The sequence below is a fragment of the Phaethon aethereus genome (genome assembly GCF_964289735.1).
Source record: "Phaethon aethereus genome assembly, chromosome: 4".
Taxonomy (NCBI): Eukaryota; Metazoa; Chordata; class Aves; order Phaethontiformes; family Phaethontidae; genus Phaethon; species Phaethon aethereus.
This window is the reverse complement of record NC_138578.1, coordinates 53,216,185-53,234,685: the sequence shown is the minus strand read 5'-3', so window position 1 is coordinate 53,234,685 and position 18,501 is coordinate 53,216,185. Positions and strand designations below refer to the sequence as shown.

The window sequence follows — 18,501 nt, the reverse complement described above, 5'->3', positions numbered from 1 at the left end:
ATAAACAAATCATTTTAGGAAGCAGCTCCAGGAATCTGGTTAATCATGTGGTGATTTGTTCACAAATATATGCTGACATGCATGAGAAGAGATGTTTATTATCACAGCACTGTAGAAAGGACTGGTACGGTGTCCTAGACTTTCCCAAAGGAAAATAGAAGTACCAATAGTTTAATATCAGAATTTTAGTATGTCTACTGTAGTCCAGCAGTTTATGCTAGGAAACTTGGAGACGAGGTGGCAATAGTCATGATAGAGAATAAATACCTTTATGTAAAATTTGCACTGCGTATGATCTAATTCATAAGTACAGGTATAAACTATTTCGTTACCAGGTGGTACAAGAAGAGGACTCATCTGGGCTCTAAAACCGTGAAATGTGATGCGGGTAGACAAACATATTATGTGCTTAAAAAAACTCAACATAAACAAAAGCTTTCACCAATCCAGTTCTTTAGCTGGTGGATCTACATTTCATAACACAAGACAGCTGACGCTCTTTCCGAAGTGCTTATAAGTAGGCCTGCTTTCTTACATATTTTTATATGTGTATATACATTTCTTGAGTGCTGTGAAACAAATCACAGTAGAAGTCACTGCTTGCTCCCAGAGACTGTTTGGAAAACAAGCAAACAAACAAAAAACCTTACAGTTCAGACTCTTACCTCAAAAAAACCCTTAACTTTAAAACAAAAAAACGCACCAACCTATAAACTATTCTCAATTTCCTAAGTCTTCTTCCAGCTGTTTTTCTATTTACACTGGCTGTAGGCTAAAGTAAGCCTCAGTGACTCCCTTCTTCCAGGACAGTCCTTTTGTACATAAAACATTCTGTCTTCTATATAGCTTATAGGTTCAAGGCTGTGCCTCTCATCACAGCCAGAGTAGCAACAGAGGTTTTCCTATATAGCCTGTACTATCTTTTTTATGAATAATACATTTCTGGTCTTGGAAATTATTTCTGAATCAATGGTATCCTGAAGCATTTCCTCTGTTTCCTGCACTTTGGACATGTTATATTTGACAAGGCCAGAGAGGTAAAGAGAAATTTAACACAAAATTATTGTCGTCTTCTTTAAACTGTAAACCTCTTCTAATAACATTCTGTGTTTCTTTTCCCCATGCCTTTATTCTCTGTCCGTGTCCTTTTTCTGTTTAATGTTTTGGTTGTACGCTCCCCTTCTCCCCTTGCATTTTGCTCCATCATAGCAGTAATGATTATCTCGAGCATTAACCCACTCCCTGCAGCAATGAATAACGTCAGCTTTAGTAGCTGGCATCAAATTTTTCTCTCCCCTTTACATTTAAAAATAGGGATCACTGTAAATCTAGACTGTGCAACAAAAATCGAGCCCAAACCCCAGTGGTCAGGATTCATTTCCCTAATTTAACTCCCCTGCGGAGGAGGGAAGGGAAGCAGCATGGTCTGCAAAGCCTCCTTAGAAATGACTGGGAAGATCACAAATATAAAAATCTGTTGCTTCCAGAAACAGTGCAACTCCTCTGCTTCAAGGAGATCACTGGGCCAAAATATGAAAAGCCAGTGGCAGTAAATTTTTTTACCATTTTCTTTTATGACTCATTTTTGGACATCTTCTAATTTGTTAATTTGGTTTCGAGAAATGAGTGAAGACTGCACAATCATTTAGAGCTCTCCTTGTGTGGGAGTCAAAGTGGTACCTGTAGTTAGATCTGGAAACAATTTTCGGAGGGAAAATTATACTGTTAATGATGTATTTTAGAGATACAGTGTGAAAAGTCACGGATCTTGACGTGTTTTTTGCACAAACTTTATCCAAAGACACAGAATTTGTCAGTGTTTCCTATTAACTTTATCAGCGTTTGAATCCACTCTAGGGTACTGGCCTATCTTCAGCTCTTTCTGCCACATATATGTGCAAACAGAGAGTTTGCTGTCACCTTCTACTTGAGAAGCACAAAATTTGTACCTATGTTACTGCTTTTCTCCTTTCCAATGTTGTTTTGAAAAAGAGTCAGGAAAAGAAAGGAAAAAGAAAGTTCCATGGATATAAAGACATAAAAATGATTAATCTATATCTGAATTTCTGCCCATTTCTCTGAGTTACTACTAGGCCTAGGGAGAACTCTGGTGACTGTTTTTTTACTTAAAAAATTAAATAAAATCCAGCTTTTGAATATATTTCTATTGTGTACTGTTGCAACATGGCTGATTTGGATTTACTGCCTATGCACCAGTGTCCTACCCATTGCTTGCAGATTAAAAAAAACACTGTCTTCCTGTCTGTCCCAGGTTATTGTAATGCCATGTCTTATTTACCCTGGGGAGCACAGAGCTGGAAAGCATCCTGACTGTTGTCTTCACCATGTCAAACTTCTGTAGGAGAACCTCTCTTCTCACATGAGTACATTGCGCCACATCTTACTCAGTTCCATTGTAGCGTGGGAGATACTATCATTATAGTTGCTTCTTCTACTACTATATAGACACTCTATTTCTTATATCATCGGGGCTCCCAGTCTCAAAAAGACCACACAAAACAACAGAAAGGCATGCCACTGTAAAAGAAATCAGATTCTTAATTTACCTAGGATGAATGAGAATGTCACCCAGGAGCTATAGGAACAATAGGAAAATTAGTAGGATTTTTTAATAGCTACTTTAAACTATTTAGTATTTTAGGTCTCTTTTTCCTTTCAAATTTGTGAAGATAGATAAATAATTGATAGAGAGGGACAAAGAATGAGCTCAGTGATTACTTTTCTATTTTAAAAAAATGAAAAATGTAACAGGATAGGATAATTTGCATATTTATTTTATGGTATTTTAAATGCATTTATTGCATGATAAAAGTTATGAGAAATTAAAGGCTATCAGGAAGTTTATAGTCCAAAAACTTTCACTGTTCATTCTAGTAAGTCAGACTAAAATTGATGTTTACCTGTGTGTTTCTTCCTTCTTATATAACTAACTTCTGTTTTCACAAAGCAAATAATCTTCCTTTTTGGTAGAAACTTCCCCTTTGATACAGTTCCAGTAAGTTACACAGGAAGAAACCTGATAAAGAGACAGCTAAATCCTTTCCGTTGTCTATTCTTTTATTATTTGAGAAGAAAGGAGGAGGCTAAGGAGGACGACTGAAGCTCAGCTGAAGAGGTACGTGTGGGTGGGAGTTAAGGAGGAGGCTTTTACTTTCACTAGCTGCTGTAGTGTTTGGGGCAAGAAAATGGAATAAACATCATCTAGAAAGAAAACAACAAATGGTTCTGAAATAATATACTTAAAAATAGGTTATTGTGCTAGAACGCAGATCTCTCAGTGGTGAAAAATGACTGTACGCAAGCTCCTGGAACACCATAAAGCACAGGAAACAAAATGTCTTGCCTTTAATAATGCTTCTCTAATGCCTAAGTCCTGTTCTTCATTGTGCTCTAGATGATGTTGGAAACTGAACTTCTCCCTCACAGGTCTCACAAACAAGGAGGTATAAATGTGAATAAAAGGCACCTTTGCTTCTTAGATCAAGTCATGCGTTAAATGAACTTGATCAAGCCAAAGGCCGAATTTTTTATATAAATTACTCTCAGTTCTTAAACATGTCAGAATTTGAAACACTGGAAGAGCTGGACACTCCTTAAAAAGGTCAACTTCCCGTAAAGATCTAAGTTTTCCCAAAAATGAGGGAAACTTTCTAATTCCAATTTATTTATTTTTTCTTAGGTAAGTAGGCTAGGCTTAATTATGGGTAATTGACTCTAATCAGACCAGACATACAATATATGCTTTTACCTTGGTTCTTCTGAAACTCTTCCTGGTCCTGGCTCATATCAGAAATGTGTTGGTTAAAGATCAAATAATACTTTCAAATTCAAACACTACAATGTGAAGGTCAGTTCAAAGGTTCGGAAGAGACCTTATTTTACACAGACAGCTTGCATTAAAGTCTAGTCTCAGTATGGACTGTGTTGAATCAATACAATATCTATGTGTATTTTTTTCCATTATACCTTCTATTTATCTTTTACTGTCATTAAGTTTTCCCAGATTGGACTAGTCCAAGCCTGAATAAAATGGCTAAGAGTAATTTTTCTTGCTGTATCAGCTATCATGTTTTAGTCACTTGAGACGTAGCAGGACCTGTGTTACTGATAGTTCTATACAACTGTTGCCTTTGTATAGAAATTACAATTTTTTTTAGTCATTATGCAGCTAGCTACTGTTTGGCTACTGTGGATATTGCTGAAAACGTAGCATGGCATCAAGGAGCTCAGTGCAAACAAACCACCAAATGCTCACCCTGCTTCTTGCCAGAGCTCTGTGCAAGGCTATGCTGTTAGCAGAACTGACGCTACCCAATTTAAACGTAGAGAGGATTTGTTTGCATCGATGACATCACCACAAGGCCTTTTACAAGACTGTGTAATTGTCAAGTGGTTTGTAAACTGGTGCAGCTTAAACATAAACATACAGTTTATGCTTATTCTGGCAAGGTACAAAGGAACTTGAGTAGTGTAATACGCTTTTACAGTAGATGAGGTGTAGTAGTGTAATTTTAACTTTAGTAATGCTGATGTAGAAATAAAACCTATACTTCTTTAAAATTGGATTTTCTTAACGTAAGTACTGCATTTAAATGCAGTGTCTGTTGTTTTCAAAAACATTTTTGAAATAAACTTCTAGTATACTGTGTGTGAGGACAAAAACTTGAAAAACAAATTAAAGCTATTACCATATGGCTAATGTAGACAGAAGTAAGGGAATACATAATAACAACAACAAAAAAAAAATCTATCAAATAAAAACATACAGAAAAACTAAAAATTTCTCATCAGTTTTCTCACCCTTAGAAAGTTTACCACTTGCTTATTTTTGAAATGATTTCTGATATGTTTCCTATTTTATATATCACATTTATTTATTGTTATATAGTAGCACCAAATGCAAATGCTAAGACCAAATGAAAAAAGTACAGGAGAGATTTCAAACTGCCTGTGTTAATCACATGTTGTAGAAGTTCTAGCTTTCCAAGAAAAAACAATTTCCAACTTCCAAAACCTTGCTATTATTTACATAAAACAAAAAATCCAAGGAAAATAAAATAAAAAATCTCAAAATTTCAGTGTACTGCTTTTAAATAATGTTATCTACAATTATAAGACAGACAGTCCATTAAATAGAAAAGAGATCTGTTTTACATATAGCAAGAGAGTACAAAAGCACAGCTTTTGTAATTTTGGTAATATTGCAGTTTTACAAACATATTGCATAGTATGTGTAAGAAAATAGTTACCATCTTTTTTATATTTTTATATACACAAGAAAATCATTAACATGAAGGTTACAAAACAAAAATGGTTAGCAGACCTTTACTGAGTACTGATTGAAACAATATGACACTCTAACTTCAATCCAACTTACATATGCATTACAGTGAGTCAGCTGATAACAATTCCATAGTCTAATGTTTGGTTTTTAATTTTTTTTTTTTAGACAATGATTTAAAATCTAAAAAACCCCAAATCCCTTAAAAAAATACATGGTGTTAGCAACTGAATATCTTAAACATCCTTCATTAAATCCTTCTGGACGCTTACGGTTGTATCTTCTTATGGACTTAATAGCCCCCTGCATCTAAAATTGTTTAAAGTGTATTCTGTTATCCAGTCAAGCCACTGTTTTGCAAGCAAAACAGTATAACTTCAGTTGAAACAAGCAATGCCTTCGCACATTTTGGAATACATATTCTTTTGTAGTGTCCAAAAGATCCTCATGTGCATGAACAGTAATGTAACTGCACCACACTGACAAAAAATTTAAGCCCTGGAAAAAAGTGGACAATCTACAGCTCAAAATGCTGCACAGATCTAAACTATGTTACAATTTCATGTTGTAATTACAACTTGTCATGTCTTCATTCCAACAGAATTTGTAGAAGCAGCAGTGTCATAATGTTAGATATAATAGAAGTGTCAGTCTTTGGTCTTATCACTTAACCAATGAATGAACTGCAATACAAAACCATACAGCTAACATTGCTCAGAGAGGCTGGCTGATGCTTTTATTTTTCTTTTTTTAAACAAGAAAGAGACAGTATCCTATAATATCATGACACACATATTTTTACAGAAGATAAATCTATCGCCTATCTTAAACACATGTAGCTAATAAGGTCTTTTCATATATTTCATTGTTGTCATAAGGATAGCCCTGAAGAAGTCAAACAGCTGCAATACCATCTCAGTGGTTCCATACAAACATTTTAGTACGAAAAGAAGCTTTATTTGATACATGTATTCATACACTATAAAAAACTTCAGAGGAATATTTTAGCCACTTTTTTTTTAAATTGGTCTAGTAGTAATGCTTAAAACTATCCTAAGGTCTTCAATCTTTCCCTACAATTGTCAAAACAGATCGATTTGTTAATGGGAAACTCTTGCCTTAACCAGAATAGGAAGTGACATCTCTTTTCTAAAACACAAAATCAAAATATTCAGTCAGATAAGCACTCTACCTAGAGAAACATTAATTGGGGCTTAATCATAACTTGAATGTTAGATATAAATGGCCAACAAAGACTGAAATAACTTGGAGACAGGTTCAGGAATCTATAAGGAAGGTGACAAAAATAATCTGAAAATTTCCTATGGCTTTGGACACAATGACCTCAGCATTGTAAAACCAGCACTGAAATAGCACAGCTATGGCTCCATGTTTTAATACGGTATTTGCACCGAAATTTTCTAGTTGCCTTCCATCTGAAATGACATTGTGGGATTATGCCATTTTTCTGATATTTTGGGGGCACACTGTAAGCCAAAGAGCTCTACTATTGAGGTTTTCACTATTCCCAGGTCCAAACATTTGAAAACACTGGTTCTGTTTCTCCTTCCACTCAGGAATGATGTTGCTCCTTACAGAATGTTGGTGTTCTGATTTATTTAGTTCTCTAAATGTGTTAAAATAACTTTTCCAATACTCACTGAAACCATGTGGGCTAGAAATATTTTTTAAGATTAAAATTGAGATTTTCTATTTCTTACAGCTTTCAATGGATTTCACGTAAAACATCAATATTATGAAACTCACCAGAATATTAAGACATCATGAGAACTCATTATGCTATCTCATAGGTTGCTGAAGCTCTCAAATACTCTCTACTTCACACTGAAGGGACTCCAAGCAAGAAAATCCTGACAGTGCAGAGCTATGCAGACTTACTGGCTTGGTTTTGTGGAGTCCAACGTGCCATCTCCACCTCTGCCCTGAGTTTTCTTCATGCAAAGTGATAAATTATTCCAGTTTTATTATGAAAATGAATCTAATAAAAAAAGATTTTTTTTTCTACCTGCCCACTCCCACCCAAGTTTGTGTAAAATTTATAAAGTTTGGATCCTTCCATCTAGTGGGCAGAAACTTTTTTTTGTACATATTACAGGTAAGTAATCACATAAGGTGAAGAGCAAACAAATAAGAAATTCTCAACAGAAAATTCATTGCAAAGTATCTGCAAGCCATCCTGTGGTTTATTTTGGGAGAAAATCATCTTAGTCTGCTTGTGTGTAATTTGTAAGAGCCAAAATTTAATTCACCAAATAGATTAGTCACTATAATCAGTTTATTCATCTTTTAAGTAACCAGTATATGTAGCTGTGCACAGATAATGAATATATAGAGATGTTTCCTCATACATATCTATATACTTTTCCTCCTGAAATACTATTTATCCACTTGCCTTTCACACTCCTATTCTATTACTTGTGTGCATAAGACAGACATCTATTTCCCTACAGTTTTAAGGGTATATTGTATGGCTACACTTTCAAATGTTTTATTATCACCTTCTTTGTCATTTGTATCTCTTTCTGTCCCTCTTACTAAAAATCCTCAGGCTTCTAATGTATATTCTTGCAATATTCTCTAATATATTTTCTCTCCAAGAAAAAGAACATAATTCTCAAAGAAATAACAAATCACCTGTTAACAGCCTTCTTTTGAAGAGATAATAAATTTAAAATCCTCCTTTAACAGGTAGAAACAGCAAATATAGCATTCTTGCTACGGGGTGAAATTCAGACCTCAGAAGAGGGCCAATAGAAAGGCAAGCACCAGTCAAGCCGTGGACACGTCTTGTGCTGGTCTTCTGCATAGGAGTGAATTTCACCTGAAGTGAAAACAAAATGAACCTTCTTAGGTGGTAATAAAATAGAAAGGTAATCACAGTATTAGTTTGTTCATTTTCATTTATTTTCCTCTAAGAAAAAAATAATTGTGTAGAAATACCCACCTTGAACCGCCTGGCCTGACTTTAGAGTTACCTTGCAAAAGCCGTCATTGCATTGGTGATCTTACATTCAGAAGCCTCTAAAGCTACATGCTAGGTGATGTAACTTAAAGGACAGAATTAAAAAGCACACTTACCTCATGTAATCAAGCCATCTTCCACAATAGGAAACATTTTTATACTGTTTTACATTCCTGGGTTCTGCAAGTTTCAAGATACTCTCATTAATCAATGTTGCGATAAATCTACTTGCAGCATACCAAAGCATTTTTATAAGATTTCAATTACAACCAAGCCAAACAAGCATGAACATTGATACAAGAAAGAAACCCCACATCAAACTCGTCTAAAAACGAAGTCAGTAGTGATATCTGAGTGCAAATGGGGCTGCACAATTTAAACACAGACCTGATAAAGTCAATGTAGTACCAATGTACTTTTTAATATTGAATGCCATTTAATATGTTTTTATATATCTTACTATTACTTTGAAAATCTTAAGAGCAGATGGTAAACAAAAGAGAGTAATAAACGCGAATGTCATGCCAGTAGTTAGTGCATTGCTTCTCAGCATTACACATCGCATTATTACTAATGTTTGCACTGTGTCCAAATGGCAGCAGCTAGCCATAGCTAGAAAATGGACGAGATGTGCCTTTGAAGATTTTTTCTTGGTTTTGCATTTGCCAATTATAAATGCCTTGTAAAGAGCAATACACTGATCAACAAACATACCATCAGTATTTCCCTCTTTACCCTGTTCTTCTTTTCCAGAAACTGTATGTTCTACTTAAAGCAATCACTTCACATGCAGTAGCCACGAATATACTATATAAGGCCATTCAGATCTGACAAACAAGAGCAGATATCTTTTTAACTCTGCAAGGTAATATTGCTGAGCACGTCCAAAATTTACCTAGTGTACAAAACCCTAGACTTCGTAGACAAAGAGTAACAACACGCTTTTAAAGAAACCAAACTCAGGGAGGGATTCTGTCTCTTTTTGTGTTAAAAACCATTTACTGAATTTAATTGTTTAGTAAAGCAAGCATCACACAATGCTTCAAAATTTTAAAATTCAGGGATAAAAGTTTACATCCAAAAAGATGAATGGAAAATTGTGCTTTCAGACAGTAAAGTTATTTATCATACAGGGGGAACGAATTAATCTCACCATCAGATTCTGGGCAAATTTGTTTATGTACTGTATATATATATGTGCAGTTCATATCCAGGTCCTGCAAAAATCTAAAACTATGTGCTTCACTTCATGTAGCAAAGGCACCTGTGTTATTCTCCCTTTTGGATAAAATGATATTATGTTCCAGGTTTCCTGATGAAGAATACATTGATTTCTGAATATCTCACTCCCATCTCTACGTTGAGTGGCAACACAAACCACAAGAGAAGGCAGCGCCGGATTGTATTCCTGCTTACACTGGAAGAAGTTGCTCTGCAGGCCGTTTGAAGCTTCGAACTTGTCACAAGGGAAACCGAGCAGAACTGTGAAGCAGAGGGATAGTAACAAAAGGCTTTTCTGGTGTGAGGATAAATTGGAGTCATTCTAGCTCCACAAGCAGATGTTGCTACTGGATTGACATGTGGAGCCTGCTCCTGCTGGGGACAGGTAAAGTTTACCATTGGGACAGACGCAGAGCTCATAGATAGTCTGGCGAGGAGTTGAAGAGCTGGATGGGGCGGAGGAGGAGGAGGAAGAGGAACCCACTGGTAGATTTCCCAGACGGATTGTATCTGCATTTAAAAATATCTACAAGAGGGGAAGAAGAAAAAAAAGAAGTAAATATCTTTCAGCATTGTGACATATATTAAAGATGTTATTTGAGGCAGAGTTATAAGTTTTGAGAAATATAAAAAAATTAGAAACATTTTATTAGAAGTATTAGAAAGATTATTAGAAATATTAGAAATATAGATTAGCAATAATAATTCCTTTTAGAAATAAAACAGCTGTCAACATTTCTTGTTTTTCAACTCTGTGTAGATGTATACCCATTACCACGCATACTACTGTATATGCAAATACTTCACTCAATATATTTATCCAGATACAAGTACTGTCATACAAAAACAATATTCTTGAATAGGTTGAATTTTCACTTGTACATTTTATGATTAAAATTTATTCATTCATTGCAGTACGATACCCATACTCTGGAAGAATTTGTATTTTAATGAGTGTGAAGTGATATTAAAGCACATTCCCCAGTGTGTTCCTGTAAGCAGCTGGAAATATGTGCTGAACTGTACTAAATTGTAGGGGCTTAACAACAGCTACATCCAGAGAATAATTAAATAAGGGTACAGAGTTATATGCACAAAATAAAGAGCTTATTTGACCTAAATTAAAAGGACAAAAGATTTCAGGTTAAAATCTTATTAAGAAGGTCATCAAGCTATTCCCATTTTCTCTGAACATTGAATATGATTAAAAATATTGTGTTTTTTTAAATCTCCTTCCATTGGAAATAACATAAGTCAGTATGAGACTGTAAATACCAGTAATGTTCATGAATCTGTGTCGAGTTCTGCAATATTTACACTTACGTTACGTTTTCAGAGTGTTGAGTAAACAATGTAATGAAATAAGGTAACTAAAGCAGGAAAAATCCATGTCTTCCACTGGCACAAACAGTCGAGTTTCCAGCTGCTTGGAGTTTATTTTTTATTTATGGAAGGAGTAAATGAGAGCCAAAGTAAGATCCATCATTACCTCAGGGGCAGACTATGAGCTTCAAGAAAACAGGTAACAAATCAAATAGGCTTTAAGCCCTGTAGATAACACTACGAAGCTCAGGAAGAGGCGAGTTCCTTAAATAGTTGCTGTGGTTTTTATAAGGTATTGAAAATCAACAAAGCCAACTTGACACCATTATATCACAATGTTGGCAGTACATGTAAAGGAACTGGGGAGATATGGCATGTATTGCTTTTTCTACAGGAGACAAGTATTATTTTGTGATAAAATCAGCAGTATGTGGCAGAAAAGCAGAGCAAAAGCACTAGTGAGCCCCTGCTGGAGAGAAGTGAAGGAAAGCAGGCTGGGAAATAAATTGAGATAACCGGATAAAATCCCATACAAAGACTGCTGCACAATCATGTTAGCAGTCACAGCAGAAGCATTGTAAATGACTGGAATCATCAAAGGAAATATAGGCTGAAAGTAGCCCCAAACAATATAACCCCCCCATCATCGTGAGTTCTCCAGCTCCCAGAGTAAGATACTGTCACTGGGAATTTACCCTGAAAAGGACAGAAAGGGAGAATCGCAGAGGCACAGGTGAAAACTGCATGTTACAACCCCCGTTTTAATCCACGTCCTGACTTACAGAGGAATTGATTACAAAACCAAAATGCAGCAAATTATTATCTTTGTTCTGTAATTTATATGACAAATGAATGATATATTTATTTCTGGTTTAAATGTCCAGTGTCATAGACCTGAAATAACTAGGAGTCAAAACCCTCACAGAAATAATTTAGATGGAATGTGGATGATGTTGAGAAAAATTTAATAATGTTCTGCTAGAATTACAACTGGAAAAAAAGACTACATATATAAAAACATTCAGCTCAGCTAGGAGTAAATGTGAAAGTAACAATAGCAAGCATAATAAGAAAACAAAATAATGGGGGGAAAAAAGAACTTGATAGAAAACTATAGGCTAGGCATTGGTAAAATGTAGGAAGGAAAAAAAAAAGACATAATCATCAGTCAGTGGAGTGACAGGTTATAAAAAGTACTCTTTCACTTCTCATATTAAGAATACAAGAGATGTTAAGAAGTCCACTATTAATGTAGCACTGGTGGAGTTATCAATAGTATTGCTTAAAAATCCAGTAGCATTCAATAGTGTAAGTTCTATGTAAGTATATCTTTTATATTGAATAGCACTCAACATAGTTCTGTACTTGGAGAAAGATCAAGTATTGATGTCAGAACATGACTGTGATAAAATACTTTCCATTTCGACAGTAACTTAACAGGATATTAAAGAGGAGCCAGTAATGCCATATACTTTCAATCAGCAGCTCTTGATAACTTTTAGCAAATAGATCTCAAAAAAAGCTGAGCAGCCTTTTGGACTTTTAATACGGATTTTCAGTAAGCCCCGATATTCTTGGAATATCAAAGAAGATAAGAAAAAGACTATTTCTATGTTTTTGTTTTTAAAAATGGAAGCAGGAGAGTTAGAACATTATTTATGTGATAATAAAAGGCACTTCAGTGTAGAAGATTTACATATAAGAAAATCCAATAACAATACAGGTTGAGCTATTTGTGCTTTTGACAGATCATGTCACAGGCCATTTTAACAGTGTAGCTGCAGTGGTGATGGGGAAGGATCATGACAAATCTGTAAATCAAAATTAAATTGGTTCTAAAAGACAAGTCTTGATTCAAACGAGAATAAACTCAGAAAAAAAGAGAGGGCATATGTGTCAGAGATAAGGATAGTTTAAAATCTCTTGAACTTTATTATCTTTTTTTCTAAGAGCTCAATATTTTTATGTATTTGCTTACATCAGGACAGCTACAGTTCTGCAGTCCCTCATTGCAGATGTTCTGTAGTGTACTGCTCTAAGACTTTAATCCAGTGGACCTTACTCCAGTGTGCATTACAATACAATGTAGCTCAGCTATTTTGCTCATTGTATTAAATGATCTTTTTAAGCATAGAGGTGCATGCTTTTCTGTTGGTGCTTACAAATTTCACACTGTGATGTAGATCAAATCAGGATTTTCTGGTGTCATAATCTTGAGCGGTAGCTGTCAGGTCCTGTCCCAGCATGCATCCCAGGACATCTGGTGAGCAATGTGGATACCGGGCTATGGTATCTGAAAAAAACCTGAAGTGACTTCTTGGGAGGGTGTATCTGCTGCGATGAGTCTAACAAGCTCAATGCCTTTGCAGAAAGCTGTGAAGGCTGTGCAGTTTAAACAGAATCCTATAGCTAATCCCTGAGATGAAGAGGATAAATAAAGATGGCTCAAAGCCAGCATTAAAATATACTCTGTACATATGCTGTCAAAGTTATAAATAAAAGACTGAATTTACAAATGCAACATTGTTATCTACTAGTTAAGCAGGGGTCCAAGTATATCATCTTAGCAGCCCAATACAGAATCACAGAACGGTAGCGGTTGGAAGGGACCTCTGACGATCATCTGGTCCAACCCCCCTGCCAAGGCAGGATCACCCGGGGCAGGTTGCACAGGAATGCGTGCAGTCATACGTAAGGAATTTCAGAGGAACACAGTCCGTGTTTGAGGATATACCCTCTCTCTTCCTATCATCTGCTAAAAACTGAAATTCATGGCTAAAAAGTCCTCCAACTTTATGTAAAACTTAATCTACTTACCATTTTATGTTATAAGGTGTTTAAAGAGAAGGGAAGAAGTGGCAAGACAAAAAACTGAACAGTAGTTAACAGTTGGACTTGATGATCTTAAAGGTCTTTTCCTACCTAAATGTTTCTATGTTCCCAGGGAACACTGTTGCTAGATGACAGTAGTTAATGGAAGTGCTGTATACATGGTCTTTCTCTAATCTTTTGTACTGTGAAAGGTATGAGACAAGCCACTTAGTACTTCATAAGCATCAAGGCCATGCAAGCCAGTCATGCTCTTTCTGAGAGTCTCACAGCTCAGCAGATAAACAGGCAAGGATAAAAACAAAATTTTATTCATTCTTGAAACATTGTAGGAGACTGACTGAGAGATGACAAAGTGGAAAAGGTAGTAAATACTCAGAGAAATGCTATTTCACATAGAGCAGAGCACTGAGAAGCATCATTCCCTCTAAATACTTAAGGTTTAGAAATTCCAGATCACTGGAATCACAGCCCTATAATATTTAAAATTTCTGACTGATGAAAGTAGCAAACTGAATCAGCCTATAGGGTATGCGATAGGAGTGGAAAAATTGTACTCTTTTTACATACATTTTTTGCTAACAGAGATCTGCAAGCCATCTGCTCATCAGACTCTGCTGTTAATCTGAACAGTGAAGGAAAAGGAGAGGAAGGCAAGCCACAAAATATAGATTATCTACAAAACAAAGAACTAAACTGAAGGAGAGAACTTTCAGTGATATAGGCATAAGGTAAAAAGTCAAATATTCCTACAAGCCATGTCGTGCAAGGATATGAACCTGCCATGTATAAAAGTTCTCCACTGGGTTCTTGACTAAGTCCTCTCAAAAGAGAAGATGATAGGCTAAATTGATAAGCCAAATGAAAGAGTTAGGATTTATAAACATTGAAGAATTTTCTGTATTCATGTACAGTTTGGTTAGTCAGGTGGTTCTACAGAGTTGCAAAGGCATATTTCAGTGCTAACATAGATAAGAAATGGCAGGAAACTGGAGGAAATCATAGAATCATAGAATGGTTTGGGTTGGAAGGGACCTTAAAGATCATCTAGTTCCAACCCCCCGCCATGGACAGGGACATCTTCCACTAGACCAGGTTGCTCAAAGCCCCATCCAACCTGGCCTTGAACGCTTCCATGGAAGGGGCATCCACAACTGCTCTGGGCAACCTCTTCCAGTGCCTCACCACCCTCACAATGAAGAAAATATGGAAGAAAAACAAAACCAAAAGAAAGCTAAAAGGTCAATGTTCATCAATGAGTATGAGAAGACAGTGTAATGACATCTCACTAAATAAACTTTTTGGATTTCCTTTGGCTTTGCAGAATTAATCTGAATTATAAAATTGCAAGATTTTGTCTAGTCTTTTTGCTCTGTATAAGCTATCAGAAACATATATATAAAGAAGATTACATAGATTGGGTCACTAGACAACTATATAATTTTCATATGTCAGTATGTTTTAACATTCAGGGTGAAGATGAACTATAGGATAAATTACAATACTTTAGTTCATGTGGGTCATTTGTTCTAACACTTATCTGTGTTTTGGACCTTTACTTTAAAACCATTCACCTAAACTACCTGTCATTAAATCTGAAATGTAGTTCTGAGAAAAAAAAATGGAAAATTAAAATATTAACTTGAAAACATATATACTGTAAAATCTAAACATATGATGCCACAATATCTCAAACCATATCTGTCATAATGATTAATAGTATTGAGGAACACTTAAACAGTGAAATGAATGTGATAACTGGGATGAAACTGAATACATTAAATATTCAGAGAAGACCAAAAGATCTCGTACAACCTGTGTATTGAAAATGTATTCTCTGCAGGAGTAGGATCAATTGACCACAAGACAAATGAGACCTTTAGGGCAAAGTGTGATCTGGTGCGGTGAATGTTCTCTTTCTAAAGATTGTACCTGATACACCTGGACAGAGCCACTCTGGCAAGTTCCTTCTTTTGTTCACATTTCTCCCATTCCCACCTTCATGTTATGCCTGGAACTACTGACAACTGAAAGTGATTTGAAATCTAACATATGTATATGTTAAATATATCATTGTACATTAGTGAAGTGTACAATTCCTGCTTGAATGGAAGAATTTATGTTTTGACTCTTCAATATTGATGTGGTGTTTATGAGAGTCATGTTTCATGTTTTTGGAAATTCATGTTAAAAAACACAAGCATATATTGTAACTTCTGAGTTACAATCCCAGTGCAATTTATATGGGTGGTTACTGAAGCAGAAAACGTCTGGTGTATATATTCTTTCTATTAAAGACATAATTTTTAGGGATGATTAAATGGGGTTGCTGTGAATGTTGACCAGAAGAAATTAATAAGCTCCAGTGCTTATGGAATACACAAGAATTCCCAGAATCAAATTCTACTTTATAGTAGAAGTCTTTGTAAATTCGTTCAATCAGGGTGTCTTTTATGTACTCAACCCAGAAAGGGAAATGTATTTGGAATATTTGTACTTAGTTTACTGAGTACAAAAACTCATTAATCAATTACGCTTCAAAGCAAAACTAGATTAAGATGGGGTAGTAATGGAAAAATATTTTACTTATATAATAAATTATTCATTGTTACTTCTTTTTCTCTTTCTAATAAAGTGGCTTATGGTGTTGGTCTTCAAAATTTGCCCTTGAACAAACAGTTCAAAGATGAGTGATGTCAGTTAAAACAGTTTGCTTTTGTAGTTTGGGAACACTGTATTTTCATTGTAAACTTCTACATAAAAGTGTTTTTTACTATAAATTAACTTACATATTAATAACTTTTAAGTTGAAAATGAAAGGTTTGTTTAAAAATAACATGACATTTTAATAATTTTAAATATCTGTCAAAACATCCTAACAAAATTCTTGAAACAAATAATTAAAAGAATACAGAAAAAAACCCTTCATTTCCACTAATCTCTGTCCTCCCAGACAACAAAGACAAATCAACTGCTTAATGACCATGAAAAAATGGATGTGAAAACAAAATGCAGCACACATTTGTTACACAATTTTTGGTGAATAAACAGTGGGTCTTTGAGCTCTAGAGCCTGCCATTGCTTATTTTTTATTGAACCTACTTCATCTGTCTCAAATATTTTAATTTTGTTTTTAAAAAACATTTAATCTCAGACAAACATAACTCAGCTGAATTGAACTAATCTGGGAATTGTTGTTGCCTTTGATCAGCCATTCCTCAGTAGTCACAGCAAGCAGCTTGCAGAACAAGGTAATTCCATTTCAGTGTATTTAGATAATTAAAAAAATCCCTTTTTTTTGTTTCAGAACATAAAAACCATCCACAAAAAAACCACCAAAACCAAACCTTTAAAATGGTACTGTTGGTTGGGCTTACACATGAAGATTACTCCAGTTTTATTAAGTATTAATCTCTGTGTTAAATACACCTCCTGGATTTAAAGAGAAAAACAGATAGGATAATAGATCAAGTGTTAGTACTATATGCATCTGTTGGTGTCCACAAAATAATCTTGGGTGTATGCTTCATGAACTGTGTTGTGCTAAAATGGTAAATATAAAGTTGGCCTCTTGTCTGCTACACTGAATTTGAGTAAATTTTGTCTGTTAAAAAGTATTGCTCATTTTTAATGTGACAGTTATAAGCTTCACCAGGGGATCAGCCTCATTATGCCAGAAACAACCAAATACAGTCTACAAATGATGCTATGGAGTGTAATTCGACAAGGAAATACAAGGGCATAAAGAAGTAAATAGCAAAAAAGGTCAGAGACAGGCTGACTAATATGAATATGTTTGAGAAAATTAGAAGCCTCTGTGAGTCTTTCTCTTTTTATTTTTATTTACTCGGTCTTTGAAAATCAATGGGATGCAATGGAAGTGCAGAGCCTAGCTTACATAGAAGCTGCTTGCAGAAATACGCAGCAGCTGCACACACCTCATCAGAGCTGAAGCTAGTTAGCAGGCTTCTTCAAAGGGTGATGTGTTGTCAAAACCATTAAAATTAGTTGTTAGACCAATGAGTGAACAACATCAAATAACCTTTTCAGCTCGTTATCATTATATGATAATGTGTTTCAGGTTCAATTCTAACATATTTTTATGCCTGGCAAAATCTAGTATCTAGAGAATTCCAAATTGATCTGTACTTTTGCATTGTGTTTATATGTGAAAGGAGCTGTAGCCAACTAGCAATCATTGTGGTGAATTTCCAGGCAAGAAATGTCCTTTTTCTTCTTATGTAAACCAATAGGTTCAGCTAGAGCCTGGAGCTTCACATTTCATTTCCTTGTAAATGACTGCTGCTTTAAACCATTGGCTATGGTTTCTTTATACAATAATACATAGTTCACAATTAAATGCCAAGCTATAATTGAATCAAAGGATTCTGCTGATGCCTCGACTCATAAGGATGCAGCTCAAGAGCTTTATAAAGGGCAGTAGAATCTGAGTCTAAATTACAGCCCCCAGTATTCAGTTCGGGATCGTGCATTATGATGCATAATAGGGCTAAAAGGATTATTATAATATGGCAGTAAATAAAAAGAAAATATATCAAACAGCAGAAATCAAATGCTTGCAGAGGTTTTCAGTTTATGATGTGGAAGGCTAGAGATTATACTGCCTGAGAAATAAGGGTAGAGGAAAAGTATTTCATAAACACATTTATGTTCTTAAAAAAATATTCCAAAGTTATTCTTAAATAAAGGAAAATACACGTTTCATAGATTAACCTGCAGTAAATTCATAATGTTCTGTTACATGATTAGAACTGGTTGATTCCAGATGCCACATAACTATTTTCTGACATAATAGGGCAATAATTAGGTTATAGAAGGAAAA

General features: G+C 35.1%; 1 protein-coding gene across 3 annotated transcripts in view; it reads right to left on the bottom strand.

The window, feature by feature from the left end:
• Positions 1–9,828: 9,828 nt before the first annotated feature.
• SGCZ (sarcoglycan zeta) overlaps positions 9,829–18,501 on the bottom strand; it is a gene marked incomplete at its 3' end in the record, with an annotated part of 510,669 nt that continues 501,996 nt past the window's right edge. For all 3 annotated transcript variants that reach the window (XM_081999343.1, XM_081999345.1, XM_081999344.1), the window contains one exon: positions 9,829–10,032. In XM_081999343.1, coding sequence (XP_081855469.1) covers positions 9,829–10,032 — 204 coding nt within the window. The remainder of the gene's footprint in view (positions 10,033–18,501) is intronic.